Below are 20953 nucleotides of genomic sequence, written 5' to 3'. Positions count from 1 at the left end.
TAATCCTCCACCATTTCCTAATCTGTGCTACTTCCATCCCATTCCCGTGTTCCAATTCCTCTCCTAACATTGTCACCTTTTCTTCTGCTGTCATGGAATTTTATTTCTCTCACAACCTAATCCCCTCCCCTCCCTCTCTCTCTTCGCACATGCACGTTTGTGGGTCTACCTCTCTCTGCCGTGCTCCATCCCTCAAATAAGAGCGACTTGTCTTCCAATACTTTCCTGTCCCCACCTTTATCTGAATATCACACGCCCTCTCAGTTCTCAATGCTATTTACTTGCCTCACAATCCGTGAATACTTCAGCAACAGCTTACTCAAAAGATTAAAGAACAAAACTTATTTTGGTCTGAAAGCTTTTGAAATCTATTCAATTTATTGTGTGACAAACCTCTCCATAACCAAAATATATGTAAGAAGTTCTGTTTGACTTGATTCCAGGGTGTCTGGCGTATCCCTGTCCCAGAGATTGATAGACCTGGGTGTTTTGCTTCACATATGAGTCGCTGTATTCTTCTCCTCATGGATGTACTACGAGAATTACATGAACATTCTCTTCTGCTAGAACTTTGTGTCGCCTTACGTCGTACTCCAGAACCAGATAAGTTAGTTTTTTACCATGAAAAAAAACTTGAAAACTGATTGTAAGTGACTGCTGTGGATTTATTAATTTTTTTATTTTTTTTTATTTTTAGGAAATATCTGAGAGAATCTGAGCGAGAGCAGTTATCACGACAAGCTCTCTCCCTGTCACTTCAGACTCTTCGCGCAAAACTGAGAAATGAAATAACTAGTGCTCTTGCACTGGAAGTGTATCGTACTTACCAGTATGTTCAAAAACAGTTGCCACATAAAGAATCTACATTTTCTGCACTTCTGAAGGATGTCTGCAAACGATATGTGAAGGTAAGGGAGCTATTGCAGCTTCATACATTGAAATTTTTGGATGTCTTTTGCTTCACAAAACTAGTGATGATATTCCATGAAATTTGTCTAGCATTGTGACTGTGCTGTGTTGCAAATGCCCTTCATCAGGGTATACCACCAACCCAGAAAATTTTTATAGAATCTGACTCCAGACACAGATGCTTCTGCATATACAGGGTAACGATATGTACTGGTGTTGATTCCTCCTTAATAATGAATTAAGGTCCACAGCTTTAGAGAGGCCAAAGACTCTTTATTGCAGGCTTGCAAATGAACATGCCACAAGGTACATGCAAATAAGACAGCAGAGCATCTCACTGACTGTACATTATTATATTAAAAGAATATTATGAAGTGAGAAAGTAGGCTTCCTAATTAATTACTGTTGGTATATTGGACATCTTAAAAGTAGTGTTCTTGGCCAGGTAGCTTTGAAAGTGATGTGCATGTGGAATTATTAACAACATAAGAGGTTCATTCATTTAGTAAAAAAATGCATTGTTACATAAATAATAAAAAAAGGTTGAATTTCTGACAGGCTGTTATTGGGTATTTATGATGTGAAATTCCTCATCACTAGTAGTGAATGGTTTTAAAGTTCAATAGTCTTTGCTTATTAAAAACTGCTGTCTTTAGCCTATAAGAGCAAAAGATGGGAAAGGAAAGGACATCAAAGAATAATTACATGCATTGATATTCCTATTGCCTAGTGAAATACCAAACCACATTACCCACTTGCACATGTTGGGTTTTTGTAGAAAAAGTGAATAAGCGTTTCAGCATTTTATTGAAAATGAAATACCACAAATATGATAAATTCCTTGCACATCTGTCACTCATAATGCAGGAATACAGAATAAATGAAATTAATTAATGACAGAAGTGTCTATGAAAAAAAGTAATTTCAGAACTGGAGATTAAAGTGACCGTTTGACACAAATGAGGTGTGATCGAAAAGTTCCACTTAAATAATCTTTATTTATTCATCAATGCCAAATTTGTACCCTTCAAACCAACCCCATTGGATATAATACACGTTCCAAGATTTTTTACAATTTGAAAGCACTTCTGGAACTCACTTTTTGCTTTGATGCTCAGCTCCTTCAGTGCTTTGATTTTTATCTCGCAGTGGTGGCAAAATGACGTCCTTTCACAGTTATCTTCAGCCTCGGGAATAGAAAGAAGTTGCAGGGTTTCATGTTTAGTGAATATGGTGGCGGAGGCAACATACGGTTTTTGTTTTTTTGCCCAAAAAAAAAAAAAAATGGAAAAGCATTGAGGCATGATTGTGAGCATTGTCATAATGCAATGACCTTGACTGATTTTGCCACAATTCTAGTTGTTTTCTTCGACTTGCTTCATGCGAACAGCACATAACTTTCAGGTACTATTCCTTATTGACCATGTAACCATAAGGCAGGGACTTGTTTTGCACTATCCCAATGTTATCAAAGAAAAAAGTGAGAAGAACCTTCACATGTGATCAAAGTTATCAAATTTTCTTTGGCCTTGGCTCTTCAGGCAGTTTCCATTGCAACCATTGGGTGTTGACTTTGATGTTGTACCCATGTTTTGTCACCCTCTTTTGAAGATCTGGATTGCTGTCGACTTCATTCAGCAGTTCTTAAGTGGTGTCTGTGTGGTGTCATTTGTGGCTAAAATCCAACAATTTTGGAACAAACTTTGCTGTTTCATGCCAAAAACATATGAAAAAATTGCTTAGCATGAGCTGAAGGACATGCTACATTATCAGAAACCTCTCTAAGGGTGATTTAGCAATTTTCCGGAATCATTTTCTTTACTTCTTCCACATTGCCATCAAATATTATTGTGCTAGGGTGTCCAGGGTGGTCATTGTCATCTTCAATGTCTTCTTAGCCTTCTTTTATACCACTCGTATACTCTTTGTGTTACTCATAGTAAGCTCGCCAAAAGCCCCACTCAACATTTCTGATGTGGTGCTGCATTTAATTCCATTTTTCAAGCAAAATTTAATGCAAATTCTCTGATCCCTCTTTTTTTGAAAGTAAAAATTCGCCAAACACTTGAAAATGTGTATAACCTTTCCAATAATAAAATGCATATTCAAAACAGCTGAAAATGCTAAATTACATGAGAAATTTGTGTGTCAACAAGATAGAAAAAAAAGAAAAAGAAAAAGAATTGAAAGTCAGATGAATAAAGCATGCAGAATTAGAAAATTCCCGTTGCGTTTTGATCACACGTTGTATGTGTTCATCATTCATGTTTGTTATGTTATCATCTTTTTGTGTCTTTTGAAGATTTTTTGCATCTGACATGAAGTTCTTTAGCATTTTCAACTGTTAGACAACTCTTACAGTAAGAAGAATACCATTGTTAGTAGTCAGTGTCAATGTTTACTGATAAAAGCAGTGGTCATAATGGTATATTCTTCTGAATAATAGGTTAAGTAAGTGCCTTTGAATCACTCTATATTATAGTGTTAAAAAGAAGTTTAATTGTGGAACACCCAATGAGGTCAAATGAGGTGAAAATACAACTTAGAGATGGCATTGCCACAGAGTTTATCCAGAATTTTGAATCATTGCCAGCAGTGGGGTGTTTTGTGGGCCATCCCGTTGACTGTAGGTTGGTATAATGGATTGGCTATACCCAGCTACCACAAGTGTGATTTTATTTGATTTTACTCATACATGTTTATGCCAGTGTCATGGTCATAGTTAGGCTGTAAGTGTTAAGGCATGTACAGTGAAACCTCTTTATAACGTTCCTCCATATAATGTTTTCCTCTATGTTACATCCGTTTTTTTTTTGGTTCCGACTAAAAGCCCATATAAACAATGTTAAATTTTCCTCTTTACTGCGTTTCCTCTATATTACAATTTCCTCCATGTAACACTCATATTTTTGGAACCCTGGTCAATTACTTACCTCTTTATAATGTTTAAGTTAGAGAAAGTCTCTGTTATTAAAAAAGTGGAGGCATCTGCTGGTGTGAGTCTTGTGGAGCTAGTGAAGCAATTTGAATTGGTCCCCTCAACACTCAACACTATTATGAAAAACAGATCGTCGATAATGGAAGGGTTTGACAATTGTGGAAATTCGAAACGTATGCATTTGAAGCCATCAACTTACGACGAAATGGAGGAAGTTTCATTAACTTGGTTTCAGCAAGCACATGCTGCAAAAATTCCTATAAATGGAACTATTTTGAAGGAGAAGGTGCTTAAAATATCACTGCAGTTAGGAATGGAAAATTTTAAGGCATCCAATGGATGGATTGATAAATTTTGACAGCATCATGGTGTTGTATACAAATCGCGATGTGGAGAAAGTAAAAGTGTGGAAGAAACAAACTGTAGCTCAGTGGATGCAGACTCTCCCTAATCTGACACATGGCTACAAACTGTGTGACATTTACAACGCTGACGAAACTGGCATGTTTTTCAATTTAATGCCGGATAAGAAATTTAATTTTTGTGGGGAAAATTGCCATGGCGGTAAGGAGAGCAAGGAACATCTTACCATTTTGTTGTGTACAAATGCCGATGGCAGTGAAAAACTGAAACCTTTGGTTATCGGGAAGCCAAAAAATCCAAGATGCTTCAAAAACATTTCCACGTTTCCATGAAAATATACAAACAATGCCAGGGCATGGATGACGAGTGATATATTTTTATGTTTTCTCAGAGAATTTGACACTGAAATGGGAAGTGCTGCAAGAAAAGTGCTGCTGTGTGTGGATATATGTGTGGCACATCAACCAGACTTATCCTTTCTGAGAAATGTAAAAGTAATTTTCCTGCCACCCAACTGCACCAGCCATCTGCAGCCTTTGGACTTGGGAATAATACATGCCCTTAAGGTCAAATATAGGACAGCCCTTGTAAAAAAAAAAAAAAAAAGGCCTTGAATTTGATGGGCCAAAGAAAACCGGGAACCCAGCAGAGCTCGCAACTTAAGCTGAATATTTTACAGGTAATGAATTTAATTATGTATTCTTGGATGGAAGTAAGTACTGAAACTATTAAAAACTGTTTCATAAAGCGAGATTCTGTGAGAATGAGTTTGCAGTTCCTGTGGAAGATGTTACAAGTGATATGCAAGAGTTTCAGGAAATAATACGCAGTGATTCTGTCACTTTTAAGGACTTTGTGGCTGTAGATGACAACGTGGCAACGATAGGAGTACAAAGTATTGAGGAGCTGACTGCAGAGAGAAGCTTGGAGAATAATAGTGTTAGTGAAAGTGACAGTGACAAGGAAGATGGCCCTGTGCCCTCATACACTAAGGCAGCTGAAGCCTCTGAAACATTCAGGAGATCTATGATGGCCCATAGACTTGAGGACATCAACTTGCTCATTTGGAGCAAGAAATGATTGCCATAGAGTCTAACAGAAATAGAAAACAAACATGCTTGCTTGAATATTTTAAAAAATCATAGGTATGTGATTTTCAGATTGCACAGGTTCCTAGAGTTTTGTGCAAATTTAAGTTCTGTTTCTTAATTTAGTTATTAAAGTAATTTTATTGTAACTAATTCTTTCTTAATCTGTACCATTTACTGTGTTTTTATGTAATATGTTCAGTGTATCATAAACAAAATTTGGCTCATATTCTATAATTGGGTCAACTGAAGAACGGAATACCACCTGTCAGCTTTGGACAATGATGTCATATCTTTAGAATCTGTTATAACTTTTTACAGTACAAACTCATCCATTTACTTTCACCCATCCACCTACCAGGACCCATGTTTTAATTACAAAAAACTAATCATTTGATACATTGATCATTTGCAATGAATATCATATTACAGTGTTGTGAGAATTTAAAATGTGATCTATGGCACCATTTGTCAAAGCTGATTAGTGGTATCCCGATCTTCAGTAATGCCCTATAATTATTATTTGGAAGCCTTCCTCCTTATAGTGGTTTCCTCTATACAGTGTTCAGAATTTGTGGTCCCTTGAAAAACGTTGTAAAGAGTTTTCACCGTATTGTGTTTTGGAATTAAGTTGACTTTCTTGTTAGAGAATTATAGTTGGGGTCTCAGTACTGAATGGATTATCACTGTGTCATGCTGTGGTTGTAATATTGGTGACCTGGCATCATTCGTATGTGATGGACACTGTTTGACTCTCTGTGCACCATTTGGGTGCAAATGATTGACATTAATATGATTTGTATTAGCCATAAATCGAGAATGGCAACAAGCATACCCATTTGAAGCTGCGTACTGTTGGCAGTGAAACAGTAAAATTCAACGGAGTCACTCAGGCCAAATGGATGTGGACTTCATGAAGTTGTGTGTACTACTACTAAGCAGCTACATTGACAATGATGATTATGATGATGATGATAATGACAAAGGTGTGACAGCTCTGTGTGAATCTTGACCTCCTGTAGAAAATTATTCCAGTCTTTCCTGTTTAGCACTGAACCCCTCCAACTCTGAATTCCAGTTTCACTCACGTTCTTTCTGACACCTTCCTACCACCTTCACTTTGATCTGTCAACCCTCCTGGTTCCTTCATGCACTGCACTGAATATCTTCTCAATCATTCCGATATTAGCTCTCAATACATGGCCTGCTCATTCCAGTCTTTTAGTCTTAATGCAACTGACAATGTCTGGTTCATTATCCAGCGTATATAATTCACTGTTTAATGTCCTCCTCCGGACACCACTTTCTTCTACCTCTACATTGACATCAATACTCTGCAGTCCACTTTACAACACGTGGTGCAAGTTACCCCATACCAACCTACTAGTCATTTTCTTTCCTGTACCACCCAGAAATAGAATAAGGGAAAAATGACTGTCAGCGCATATGCTTCCGTATGAGCCCCAATTTCTCGCATCTTATCTTTATAGTCCTTACACGCAATGTATGTTGGAGGCAACAGAACAATCTGCAGTCAGCTTCAAATGATGGTTCTCTAATATTTTTCAGTAGTGTTCCTCGAAAATAACATTGCCTTCCCTCCAGGGATTCCCTTTTGAGTTCTCAAGGCATCCCTGTAATATTTTAGTGTTGTTCGAACTTACCACTAACAAATCCAGCAGCCCGCCTCTGAAGTGCTTCAATATCTTCCTTTAATCTGACCTGGTACAGATCCCAAACACTTAAGCAGAACTCAAGAATAGGCTACACTAGTGTCCTAAATGTGGTCTCTTTTATAGATGAACCACACTTTCCTAGAATTCTTCGAGCTGGCCACGGAGGCCTAGCGGTTCTAGGCACTTCAGTCTGGAACTGCGCGACTGCTACGGTCACAGGTTCGAATCCTGCCTAGGGCGTGGATGTGTGTGATGTCCTTAGGTTAGATAGGTTTAAGTAGTTCTAAGTTCTAGGGGACTGATGACCTCAGATGTTAAGTCCCATAGTGCTCAGAGACCACTAGAATTCTTCGAATAAATCGAAGTTGACCATTTGCCTTACGCACCAAAAATTTATGTATATAGAGAATAATAGAGGTCATATCACACTTCCCTGGGGCACTCCTGATGATATCTTGGTCTCTGATGAACACTCACCATTCAGGACAACATACTGGCTTCTATAACTTAGAAGTCTTTCAGCCACTGACATACCTGTGAATCTATTCCATGTGCTCATAATTCTTTAACAGACTGAAATGGAGCACCATGTCAAACACTTTCTGGAAATCTAGTTATATGGAATCTGTCTGTTGTCTGTCATTCATACTTCACAGCATATCACATGAGAAAAGGGCAAGCTAAGTTTCAGATGAGCAATGCTCTCTAAAACCATGCTGATTTGTGGACAGAAGCTTCTCAGTCACAAGAAAATTTATTATATTCAAACTGAGAATATGTTAAAGGATTCTGGAGCAAACCCATGTTAGGGATATTGGTCTGTAATTTTGTGGGTTCGTTCTTTTGTCCTTCTTATACACAGGAGTCACATGCATTTTTTTCAGTTGCTTGGGACTTTGCACTGGGCTAGAGATTCCCAATAAATGCAAGTTAAATAAGGCTCCAATGATGTAGAGTACTCTTTGTAAAACTGAATTGGGATTCCGTCGGGATCTGGTAACTTATTTGCTTTCAGCTCTTTTAGTTGCTTCTGTACACCAGTGTTGCTTATTACTATGCCTTGCATATGGGAATCTGTGTGATGGTCAAATGACAGCATGTTTGTACAATTGTCATGCAAGAACAACTTCTAAAATGCAAGTTTAAAACTTCGGATTTACTTTTACTGTCATCTGCTGCTACACCACACTGGTCAGTGAACGACTGGATAGAAGCCTGAGACCCGGTTAGTGAATTGATCTGGGACCATAATTTTCATGGGTACTCTACGAGATCTTTGGCTAAGGTGTATGATGGTAGTTGTCATAAGCTTTGCCCATTGATCTTTTTACAGATGCATGAATTTTATTAACTTTTACCTGTCATCATTTGCTCATTCTCTTTTGAACCAAGAGTGTGACAGCCTATTCTTTCTCAGCAGTTTTGACTTTTGTTGTTAAACCACGGTGGGTTTTTTCCATCTATAATTGACTTATTTGGTACGTACTACTCCAGAGTTTGATATACAATCCATTTAAATTTTGCCCATAATTCCTCTATGTCCGTCATACTGGAACTAAATTATGTCAGTTCATTGTCTAAGTGGGATGTTATTTCTTGCAGAAATACTTCCCTAGTCTTCTTGATTGACTTGTTAACTTTGGTAACCAAAGTCACTCAAAAGACATGACGGTCAGGCTAATCCCATTCTTTACACTGGCACTGTCGATCAGGTCAGGCCTGTTGCCACCTGTGAGGGCTAAAATATTTGCTTTGTGTGTGGGCTGTCGAACTAGCTGCTGAAGACAGTTTTTGGAAAACATGTTCAAAAGAAATTTGGAAGACTGTTGTCTGTACCCCCACAATGAATCCATAAATGTCCCCATCTATACTCAGTAGTTTAAAATTCCCTCCAACTAATATTGTGTGATCTGGGTGTGTCCATATTACTGTCAATGACTCTAAAACCACTCACAGTTGAACAGAGTGGCCAGTAAAAACATTCAACAATTAACTTGATTTCACCTAGAACTGCTGTAATTGACTAGATAACTTCATTGCCTCACTCAAATTTGACCTCAGTAGAGACAATATTTTTTTTCAGTTGCAGTGAATACACCCCCTCCTATGGCATCTCATGTATATCTTTTCGTTATGTTCCATGAATCACTTAATATCTCAGAACTTCCTACTTTGGGTTTTAATCAGCTCTCAGTCCCAAGAATATTTCGAACATGAGATGTTTCTGGTGGGCATTAAATTCAGGAACTTTGTAACAAATGCTTTGACAATTTACTGATAAAATTTTGAGCATTGAAGTGTCTTTATCTGAGCAATGAGTGATTTCACTATCTGTGTATCATGTGGCAAATACTCATCGGAGAACCTCAGTCTGTTGCCTAGCCTAAAAAACCCCTTGTGCCCTCCATAAGTACTGTGCTACCCTATTAGCTGCTTCCTTTGTGTAGTGCACCCCTGACCTATTGAGGGGAGTCCTTCAATTCCTCGACTGACACCACAGGTCCATAAATCTGCAGACAAGACTTTCACAGAATCGACCTCCGCCAGCCATCCATATGAACTGAGGATGGCCTCAGAATCCAAGTGTCACACATCATTAGTGCCACCACGAACACTTGCAGATGACTGCATGCTGCACACTCGATGGCCACAGGCAGGACTTCCTCCACATCTCTGATGAGGCCCCCCTGCACACATACCGAGTGCTCATTGGGTTTCTTTCCAACACTGAACGCTATCTGCCTAAGGGGCTCCATAATTTGCCTAATGGTGGAACTCCTGGTAGCTAGTAAACCCCTTTCCCTGTGTGTCTGCACAGATCCTGCTGAAGGAGCGGGCACTTGTCCACTCGCAGGGTGAGTGTGCCAAGCTAGAGGACCAGCCTGCACATTGGCCCTCTGCCTCGAGCAACACAAACACATTTCCACCCTTCACTCATCCTCCTGTGAGGGCAAATCCACCATGTTGGGTACACTGGGAGGTGCCTCAGGAGGAGAGAACATGGATGAAACAAGTGACACCTGTGGTGTTTCTCTGCCCAATCAGATTAATAGCAAATGGTGTATCTAACTCATTATGATCCTAAAAACAGTGTTTTCCATTAATATGATAAAAGTGAAGCAACCTTAGTCCCTTAAAAACGGGAAATAGTGTAGGATGATACACAATAATCACAGATTCTCTGTCAGTAAATGATTTTTATTTTCCACTTTTATGAATAGAAGTGTAAAATAAAAATGGTTCACTCATTTGTCAACAGTGATAATCTCATGTAATAAATGATGTTGTCTGTTGTAGACTGTGTCTTATCAGTGGTTTCAAATATGGATATTCAGTGGGCAGGAAATCAAAGATGTAGATTAAGAAAATTTGTTTAGAAATAGGAAGTTGTAGGTACCTTAGAAGATATAGATCATGCAGATGTAAATGAAAGGATCAACCATTTAATAAAGATATTCAGGAACACAGCAAAAGATATTGCAAGTACGAGGAAGAAAATGTATTGCAAATTTAAAAGAACCCTAATAGTAGTTAAGTGAACATATATAATCCAAAATAACACACTGTTATACATACCCTTCATGACATGGCTTCAAGTAGTTCTGAGTAACAATGGCACTGTTTATAGTACTAATTCTTAATGTTGTTTGTACATGTTGTATCTAATGGCATTCAAACTGAAATAAATACTCTTGGCACTCTGGAAAATTCAGAATTTCGAGGACAAGAGAACAGAAAATAAAATTGAATAGTCACAGTAAATACATAAGCTACATACATTACCATAAAAATAGTATAGTGAATATAGAATAAAATTTCAGAATGAATGTTTGAGAAAATACACCATGTTTTGATTTTATTTCAGCTTTTTAATAAGTCAACTATATTAGTCTATGTGCTTCGCATTTTCTAATTTATTGCAGGCAGAACATTGAATTTTATAGTCAATTTGCACATATGTTTTAGGCTGAGAGCTGTACACTGGAGCAGGCGGTGCGCATCTGTCAACAAGAGATTGTACGTGTACCCCCCAGTCCTGGAGGTGGTCCAGCACAAGCGACTCAGGTATATTCTGACTGGGTGAGAGGCTGTTGTAGCTTCATGTGTTTAGTGCTCTGTATTATGATGAACATCGTTCTTTATTGTTCATTTTGTTGCTTATTATTCCAATCTCTTGATCTCTGTTTTTACTGACTGCAGTCTGTGAGAGAGACTATTAATAACCCAACAAACAAGTAAATCTGGTTTTATCCATTGTAAATGGTTTTGAAAGTCTGTGACTGTGAAAACAATAGGTTTGTTTATAAATAACTCATCTGCTACCAGTCACGGGAATCATTCCCAGAAACGTGTTGTGCAAAAAATAAAATAAAAGAAAATTGTGACTGGTAGCAAATGAGTTATTTATAAACAATAAACAAACAAATAAATAATAATTTTTAAATGAACACACCACCATTTGACTTTATTGTTGTTTATTTAATTATGACCCAGGTTTTGGCCTTTTTTGCTGTTTTCAAGTGATTGTATTTATGTCATTAACATATATTGCAGGACAAACAATCAAAATGTTGAGAAGAATTTTTGCTTGATGTTCTGTAATATAGGTTAATGACATACACTCAATCACCTGAAAATGGCATGAAAGGCCAAAACCCGGGTCGTAATTAAAAAAACAACAATACAGTCAAATGGCAGTGTGTTCGTTTAAAAAATTATTGTATGACTGTTGCTCAGCAACATCAAAAACTGTTTAAAGAAACAATAAGCAGACATTTTAAATGAACAAAGTGAATCTCAGTAACTTTCAGAATTTGTGATCTTTAACTAAGAGCATCACAATATAAAAACAGATGTAGGCATATTCCATTTTTGGAGAATCATGTTGTGTCTTCAGCCTATTTTTTTTTTTTTTTTTTTTTTTTTTTTTTTTTTTTTTTTTTTTTTTTGGGGGGGGGGGGGGTAGTTCTAGTTGGTATTTCTAGTTATCCACTTATCCACCTTTGTTCAAACCAGTAGTTTCATATGTCTTTTACTCCCATGTTATTATGTAGTTGTATTTTTCTCCTTGGTGCTATAAATTTCTAAACCTGTGAAGTATAACCATTTAACTGTCATATCGAATTTTTTTACTTAATTTTTTCTGCTTTGCTCTACTGTATGAAGTTTCACTTTCTTTGCTATTTGCATTTAGAAACAAAGTGAAGAGGAAGAACTTTTGTATTCTACAAAGATACTCGTAAATGAATGTATATATTAGTGTGTCTTTGAAAGTCAGTGACAAGATTAATTTCCCTCAGTTGCACCACTGAGGAAGAATGAGGTGGAGATACAAGAACATTGATAATTACTGCAGTGTGCATTAATCTGCTACATAAATACAAAAGTAGATTTTATTCTCTTTTTATCTGCAGTTCATGATGTTCTGCTGGCAGTATCCAGTCACCTGTTTTCTGTGGTGTAATTTCATTATTTGCAGTCATGTAAAAGGCTTCTTTTGAGTCAAGGGTAGATAAGGGTTTAATATCTATTTGCGATAAGAGATTAAACAGGAACCCAGATTGGACCAGGCTAGAGCAGAAAATTGAATTTAAACTCTGAAGAGAAAACATCCTGGCATTTTCCTTTCATGATGTTAGGAAACTACAGAACCCTGGACAGGGATTTTAATCCTGCATGATCCAGTTGCTAGACCAGTGCACCTACCATTGTGCTAACTTGCTTGGTCTTCTACTGATTCAGTTGTTGATGATAATAATGACATATATTAGTCAGCTGTATAAAATTGTATTTGCGGTTTCTCAGGTTTTCATAGTTTCATTGATTAGTAATGTATTTTTGAGTGTTCTGCTGAGTTTTGATTCCATTTTGTGTGTTCTTCTAGGGCAGCCAGCCGTGCTGTTATGCAGACTTGTTACCTGGACTCAAATCAGACAATCTACAATCTGCTTGGAGTTGGGGGAGTGAGTATGCATAACAGCACAGCTTGCAGGCCCTGAAGATGATGACTTTGCCAGTTGTTGAAATACTGTACAAAAAATGGAATCAGTAATTCGGCTGCACAGTTAAAAGCACATCAGTGATCGTATTTTCTTTTCAATCATCCAACAAAACAGATATTTTCTAATTTTCATCTCAAATATTCCAACCGGATCCTGCCTTTCTTGTTACTCGATGAAGCAACAAGAAATAATCAGTTTATACTTCATTTCAATTCTCTTGTCACTTTGTGTCACCATCCAAATTGCTCTTCGTCTGGACTTCGTTGAGCTTAATAGTCATAACAGAATGGCATTTTTTGTGCTTAATTTTTAAGCTTACACAGCAGTAGCATAGCAAAATATAAGTTTGGAAGTGAATGTGGCTGTACACTGTTATGTTGTCAATCTTAATTCCTGTGGGGATTGTGGTGGAGGTGGGATTGGGAGGGGGGGTACAGCTATAAGCACCCATTCTACTCGTGCATGTTTTTTAATGTTACCCAGTCATCTTCCATTAAGTATTTGTTAGATTGTGTCCTATCTCTTGAAATCCAGCAATGGATTTCCTAGATCTGTTTTCCATCCACTCACCTGCACTGCTTACCTCATTTCTTTCCATTAAAATCATTATTACAACTTCCACTCCAGTGAGTTCCCTGAGCTTTTTGTGTGCCATCCCCCCATTAATTAACTTCTATTAAGCCTACTTCCAAAGGTTGCTGAACAGCTCCTAGTTTTTAAATGGTTTAAAACTTCTTTCTCATTGTTGTAAACCAAAGCAGATAATACGCATTGTTTGCAAACTTTCCATTTCAGATATATTAGAAGCATACTTTCATAAAACTCTGTTCATTTTAGTAAAGGACCTTTAGGCCACTTTTGCTTCTGGTTTATTTCTCTTCCTGTGCTTCCTAAATACAGTAATTATGTAACTAGTTCTGTTACTTCATAGTTAATTTATACTGTTTTTGTTTTCACTTTGTTCAGCATACATTATTTTAACAATATTAGATAAAGGATAGATTGCGACCCACCTTAAAGATGACCTGTTGAGTTGCAGACAGGCAGAATAAAAATACTGTTACACATTACAAGTTTCAGCCAAAGCCTTCTTCAGCAAGGAAAACACACACATTTACACAAATAAGCTCTGGTCGGAGCTGCCGGTGGTAGCACTCATGTGTGTGAGAGATGTGCTTGCTTGTGTGAATGTGTATTTGTCTTTGCTGAAAGTGGCTTTGGCTGTGCAACAGTCTTCTCGCTGTGCCCATCCGCAACTCAAGAGGTCATCTTTACAGTGAGTAGCAATCTATCCTTTTCCGAATATTGTTGATATTACAACCTGGAGTTTCCATACATTATTTTAATCTTGTTATTAAGTTTTGGGTGTACTTTCACATATGGTTTATTAAGTTATACAGTATCATCAGCAATAACACCCCTTGTTCCGTTGTGTTTCATTATTAATTTTTGGACATACTTTCACATGTGGTGTATTAAGTTATGCAGTATCATCAACAAAATATAGCTTGCTCAGCTATATTCCATAAACACATATTCTCATCTCTTTTTCCCTGTTTAGGAATCTGAAAGCTTCTTTTAGAATGGCTGAGAATTGTTTCTATGATATGGACTCTGCCTGACTCATCTTTCGATTCCGAGTGTGCATTTGCCCTGATGAAACCTAACTGAAGTTGTTCACATTCATCTATATAATCTTCTCCAAGCTAACATAAGTTGAATCAGTGCCAGGTTTCCCAAGGGCTGCAGACTTGTTGAAACTGAATTGAAATCTTTTTCAAAATTTATGACACAAATTCCAAATCCTTTTGTTAGTATTGCTAGGAAGATTGACAAAAGCACATACTCACCTCTTTTTCATAATTAGGACACCTGTAAATTGAAGATAGCAAACTTAAGCTTTCTGTTAAATATGTTTCAGGGACAGTATCCACAGGCATCTACAAAACCAAACCCAGCAGCTGCAGTGCCAGCAGCAACAGCAGCAGCAGCGCCAGTGTCAGTGGCACCTGTGAAGAAGCCTCTTCCACCTGCAACCCCTGCCCACTCCACAACGCTCAAAGCAGCTTCTGCTGCTCCTACAGCTCCGAGACCTCGTGGGCGACCGCCAGGGAGTACTCGTGCAGCTGCACAAGCTGCCGCAGCAGCTGCTGCTGCCGCCGCTGCTGCTCCCCCAGTTACTGCGACATACTCATCGTTGCATTCTATGCTAAATGATCCTCAAGCATTTCTTAATATTTCATCAATGCTTGACCCTTTAAATGCAGTGATGCAAGCTCAAATGACTGGTTTCCAAGCAGAACTCTTACGACATCTGGCAGCAAATTCTGTTGCACCTGTCTTAAATCCTCTCGCCGGACTGAGCGGCACTGCTGGCTCTAGCACATCTGCAACTACCAGGGAGAGACCCAGTGTATCTATTTTACCGGTCTCCTCATCAGTGTCAGCACAGTCAAAATTGAATGCAAAATCTTCTTCGGTACAGCCTAAAACATCTACTGCTGGTTCTAGTTATGGAAAGAATGCTCCTCGGGGAATGCCAGCAGCACCTTATTCGAATATTTCACAGGTTTCCAAAACACCTAATACAAATTTGATATCGTATCCGACAGTTAGAGATACTAAATATACAGGACAGAGTTCTCTTGATGCGGCTCCTCCAAGAAAACTTCCAGAAACATCACTTCAAAGTTTATCTCAACCCCATATCAGCGGCCCAGGAAGGAAGCAATTAAATAAACCTGTGACATCTATGATTACGTACAAACATGATGTAAATGTTACAAGTAAGAGTGGTACAATAAATCCCCCTGATAAAGTTCCTTTAAACAGCAATAAAGCAACTAAGTCTGGCTCACCAAATGCTGCTGGGAAGAGCACATACAAAGTGCAGTCAGCAGATAGTAAGGACCCTACATATTTTCCAAGGAATCAGAACAGTGAATCAAGGAGCACTGTAATGAGAGCATCCACCAGAACTCCCCTTGTATCAGGTAGCTCCAGAAATGTACTAAATGACATATCAACCTCCCATTCAGCTGGTATTTCCATGTTGAACAGATTACAACAACACAGTAGCCAGTTGGAGGTCATTCACAAACCAAAGAATTCTGCTCTTGATCTCCCTTCCTCTGTATCTATACCATCTTCCATTACCATTACACCAAAGAAATGTAGTCAGCCTAGCAGTACAGAAAGCAAAAGTCCGAAGAAGATGAAAGACACTGTTTCAATTGTAGAGATAGGAAATGCAGCACAAAGAAGTAAAAGTTCTGGGCCGAATGTAATACCAAAAAGCTGGTCCCCTTCATCATCTTCATCTGCAAAAGAGAAAGAGAAAGAGAAAGAAGGATCTAATGTTGAAGTCATAACATTAGAGTAGACAGTAGCCTTTGTTCTTCATCTATGAAATGATTCCATGTGTGTGTGCGGAGGGGGGGGGGGGGGGGGGGGGCGTGTGTGTGTGTGTGTGTGTGTGTGTGTGTGTGTGTGTGGGTGTGTGCGCGCGCGCGCGCGCGCCTCCATATAGACACACACACACACACACATTCTTCTAATAATATTAACGGACAAGTGTACAATGCAGCAAATTAAACATTACACATTTTAGAGTTATAACATTTACATAATCATCAAACTTTTAAAACTGTTATATTATATGAGCTCCAAATTGGATGTATGAATTTGTTTATAAGATAAATATGTTTCTGTAAATTAAATTCTTTTTTAACGAATTATAAGACAGGTATATTATCTGTTTGTTTTTCCTTTTTTTAAAGTAAGGCACGAATGGATTTCTATTGTGTATGTGTGTAGCATGGAGTTCCTCTTTGTAAGACATGCAGTACTTGTGTGACTCTTTTACTGTTTTAACATATCTGACAAAATGAATAAAGTTATGCTACAATAGAATATTGTTATTATTGTTTATGACTGCTTCTTCCTTCCAAATATTTAATTATTTCCACCAGATGTTTATGAAAATACAGGGCAGAATTTGTAAAATATAACTTACTGGCAAAAATTTAATTTCTCTTGCTTTTTATGCTGCAGTTTTTTTTATCTCATAGATGGCATGATTTGTGGACATCCATATTCCCCTTTCCATTAAACATGTCCTGTTTTTCATGCATTTTGCCACTTTTTTCATTATCTTCATATGAAATTGTTCATAAATGAAATGTTTTCTGAGTCATCAAATCAGTTGACCTAATATGGCCCAAACCAATTTTCTTAATTCTATTTAACAGTTTACAGTGATGATACAGGATGGAGAGAAACAAGCTGATGATAAGGTCAGATCAGACTAGGGTTAGTAAGATTGAACAAAATGCCTCAGATTTTAAAAGAAAGAAAAAAAAAACCTTAGGTCGAAAATACACTATGGTACTGCCATACACCAACAGCCAATAAATGATGTGTCACGCAGAATCAACAGTGTGTATTTTTCCTACTTGTCCAGTTTACAGATGGCTCTAGCTTTAGTAGGTAGCAGTATTTAACACCCACAAAGTGCACATATGAAAATCCTCATAATGAAGAACTAGGTCACCACAAAAGGTTTTCAGTTAATGTTTAGGAAGGTATTCTCAGTGACAAGTTGACTACACCTTTCGTTCCACCTCTCCAGTTACACAGAAACAATTACACTGGTGTACAAAACATAAGTAACTTTGCATGCTGTGTCACTGCCAAGTACGATAGCTCAATGGAACTTGAACCGTACGTAGAAAGAACAGCTACAGTATAACGCAGACGGTAACTGAAAGAAGTACACGATGACACGGACAGAAATGACTTTTTTGTTCAAAAACAATAATTACGGTGAAGTCACTATAATTTATGATGGTCCCCTGGACATTACAAAGGTCAGGACATGGTTCTTATACTGGGTACGTTACCTAACATTACCGCTGGATATATTTCATAAACCACATCAAATACTGACGAATTGATTCCACAGACCGAACGTGAGGAGAGGGGCTAGTGTAATTGTTTTAATACAAACCATACAAAAATGCACAGAAGTATGTTTTTTAACACAAACCTACGGTTTTTGAATGGAACCCCGTTAGTTTTGTTAGCACATCTGAACATATAAACAAATACGTAATCAGTGCCATTTGTTGCATTGTAAAATGTTAGTTACACCCGGAGATATTGTAACCTAAAGTTGACGCTTGAGTACCACTCCCGCGATGTTCGATTGTGTGTATCGGAGAGAACCGAATTACGTAGGGATCCAAAGGGAACGGTGATGGACCTTAGGTACAGAAGAGACTGGAACAGCACATTACGTCCACATGCTAACACCTTTTTATTGGTGTTTTTCACTGACACACATGTACATTACCATAAGGGGTGAGGTACACGTACACTCGTGGTTTCTGTTTTCAATTACGGAGTGGAATAGAGTGTGTCCCGACATGTCAGGCCAATAGATGTTCAATGTGGTGGCCATCATTTGCTGCACATAATTGCAATCTCTGGCGTAATGAATGTCGTACATGCCGCAGTACATCTGGTGTAATGTCGCCGCAGGCTGCCACAATACGTTGTTTCATATCCTCTGGGGTTCTAGTCACATAACATACCCCACAGAAAGAAGTCCAGAGGTGTAAGATCAGGAGAACAGGCTGGCCAATTTATGCGTCCTCCACATCCTATGAAACTCCCGTCGAACATTCTGTCGAGGGTCAGCGTAGTGTTAATTGCGGAATGTGCAGGTGCACCATCATGCTGATACCACATACGTCGACGCGTTTCCAGTGGGACATTTTCGAGCAACGTTGGCAGATCATTCTGTAGAAACGCGATGTATGTTGCAGCTGTTTGGGCCCCTGCAATGAAGTGAGGACCAATGAGGTGGTAGCCAATGATTCTTCACCATACATTTACCGTCCACGGTTGCTGTCGCTCTACCTGTCTGAGCCAGGGAGGATTTTCCACGGACCAGTAATGCATGTTCCGTAGAGTCACTGCCCCGTGGTTTGTGAAACCCGCTTCATCGGTAAACAGGTAGAACTGTAACGCATTCTCTGTTAATGCCCATTGACAGAATTGCACTCGATGACTAAAGTCATCGCCATGTAAGCGACACATGAAACGGGTGAACGCGGTGACGATGCAGTATGCGCATGACACTACTTTGACTCAGTCCACCGGCTCTCGCAATGTCCCATGTACTCATGTGTGGATTCATGACAACAGCAGCTAACACACCAACTGCACCTGCTTCTCCTGTGACGGGCCTGTTACGGACCCGTTTGCGTGCTATGACCATACCTGTTGCATACAGTTGGTGGTAGATGTTTAATAATGTGCAGCACGTTGGATGCTCTCTGTCCGGGTACCATTCTGCATACACCCTGCAGGCTTCAGCTGCATTTCGTCGACACTCTCCTTAGATGAGTATCGTCTCCGTCTTTTCAGAGTTCGAATACACCATGGTCACAGTTCCTACAACACTACACTATCACAGACATCTGGTAACACGGTGTACTACAGTTGGTCTGCATGCGAAGACGAATGCAGAATAACAATAGCAGCAAGCACTACATGCGGACACCCCGACAGCTAGACCTAACCACAACAGTGCACTACAGCCACACTCGTAAATATGGTCGTCATCATAAACATGTCCCTGCAGATGCTGCTCACTGACCGTGGCCCGTGTTTGTTACAACATGCAACTGAACGTCGGAGGTTTCAAGCGTCAACTTTAGGTTACAATATCTCCGGATGTAATTAACATTTTACAATGCAACAAACAGCACTGATTACGTATTTTTTATATGTTCAGATGTGCTAACAAAACTAACGTGGCTCCATTTTAAAAAAGTAGGCGTGTGTTAAAAAACATACTTCCGTGCATTTTTGTATGGTTCGTATTAAACAATTACATTAGCCCCTTTCCTCACATTCGGTCTGTGGAATCAATTCGTCAGTATTTGATGTGGTTTACGAAATATATCCAGTTAGGTGATTCACCCTGTATAGGGTGTGTGATCGTCATGTATAGAAACACACGCTCTGCAATGTTTTCCCACCCTGGTTACAAGGTTTGTAAGAAGTTCTTGTGTTAGGGCATACCATTTCTTCACCTAGGTGGTTCACAACTTCTGGCAGATCATTGGTGCATGTGGATGTGCTGCAAAATATCTCCCCAATACATCCCATATATGCTCGCTGCAATATATCTCCCCAACGCATCCCATATGTGCTCACTGGGATTTTTGTCTAGGGAACAGGCAGGCCAGTGCATTCATCAAATATCCTCTTGTTAAAAAGAGTTCTCCACTTGCGCAGTTCGACGTGGCCACATATTGTCATCCATAAAAATGTAGTCAAGACCAAACGCACCCCTGAAAAGATTCAAAAGTGGAGGTGTTACAGTGTCACAGCTGTGTTGACTGGTGAGTGTAATGTATTCAAAGATTTGGAGGTCAGTATGCCCATGCAATATTATGCTTCTGCACACCGTAATATCTGGAGCACCAAAACAATCATGTTTGATAGGGTTTCTGGGTGTTTACGAGATCCCACCTCTTGCCGTGTGATTGTACATAGTGCGTGCATTTGGCCTGACTTTACGTTTTTGGATGACAATATGTGCAGCCTCATTGAACTGCATAGGTGGAGGAGCTCTTTTAACAGGAGGATATTTGACAAATGGACTGGCCTTCCAATTCACCAAACTTAAATCCCATTCAGGACTTGTGGTATGGATTGGTGGAGAATGCTGCAACCCATCCGCGTGCACCAATAACTTTCCAGCAGTTTCCAACCTGTATATAAGGAAGCCTGGTGAGCTGCTTGTTATTGAGTGACTGTATATGTAAAGTTGTTGTAAACTTGCCCCTAGGCACGCCATATTATATACGCCTCCCCTCGAAAAAACATGTTTCAAATAATATGTATTACCCGATCAGTTCACAATTGCCGTTTTGGATGGGAGCGCTGTGAGCTGTTTCCGTA

At 38.9% G+C, this 20953-nt stretch overlaps 1 protein-coding gene across 1 annotated transcript in view; it reads left to right on the top strand.

Annotated features, from left to right (window-relative positions):
• Nucleotides 1–16888, top strand: part of LOC126337005 (calcineurin-binding protein cabin-1-like) — a 237068-nt gene extending 220180 nt beyond the window's left edge. Inside the window, exons 29-32 of the mRNA XM_050001253.1 lie at nucleotides 444–607; nucleotides 698–908; nucleotides 10941–11039; nucleotides 14898–16888. Of these exons, the coding sequence (XP_049857210.1) occupies nucleotides 444–607; nucleotides 698–908; nucleotides 10941–11039; nucleotides 14898–16358 (1935 nt within the window). The 3' untranslated portion in view covers nucleotides 16359–16888. The remainder of the gene's footprint in view (nucleotides 1–443; nucleotides 608–697; nucleotides 909–10940; nucleotides 11040–14897) is intronic.
• The last annotated feature ends 4065 nt before the right edge of the window (nucleotides 16889–20953 follow it).

The sequence above is a fragment of the Schistocerca gregaria genome, chromosome 1, assembly GCF_023897955.1.
Source record: "Schistocerca gregaria isolate iqSchGreg1 chromosome 1, iqSchGreg1.2, whole genome shotgun sequence".
Taxonomy (NCBI): Eukaryota; Metazoa; Arthropoda; class Insecta; order Orthoptera; family Acrididae; genus Schistocerca; species Schistocerca gregaria.
This window is presented reverse-complemented; position numbering and strand designations above follow the sequence as displayed.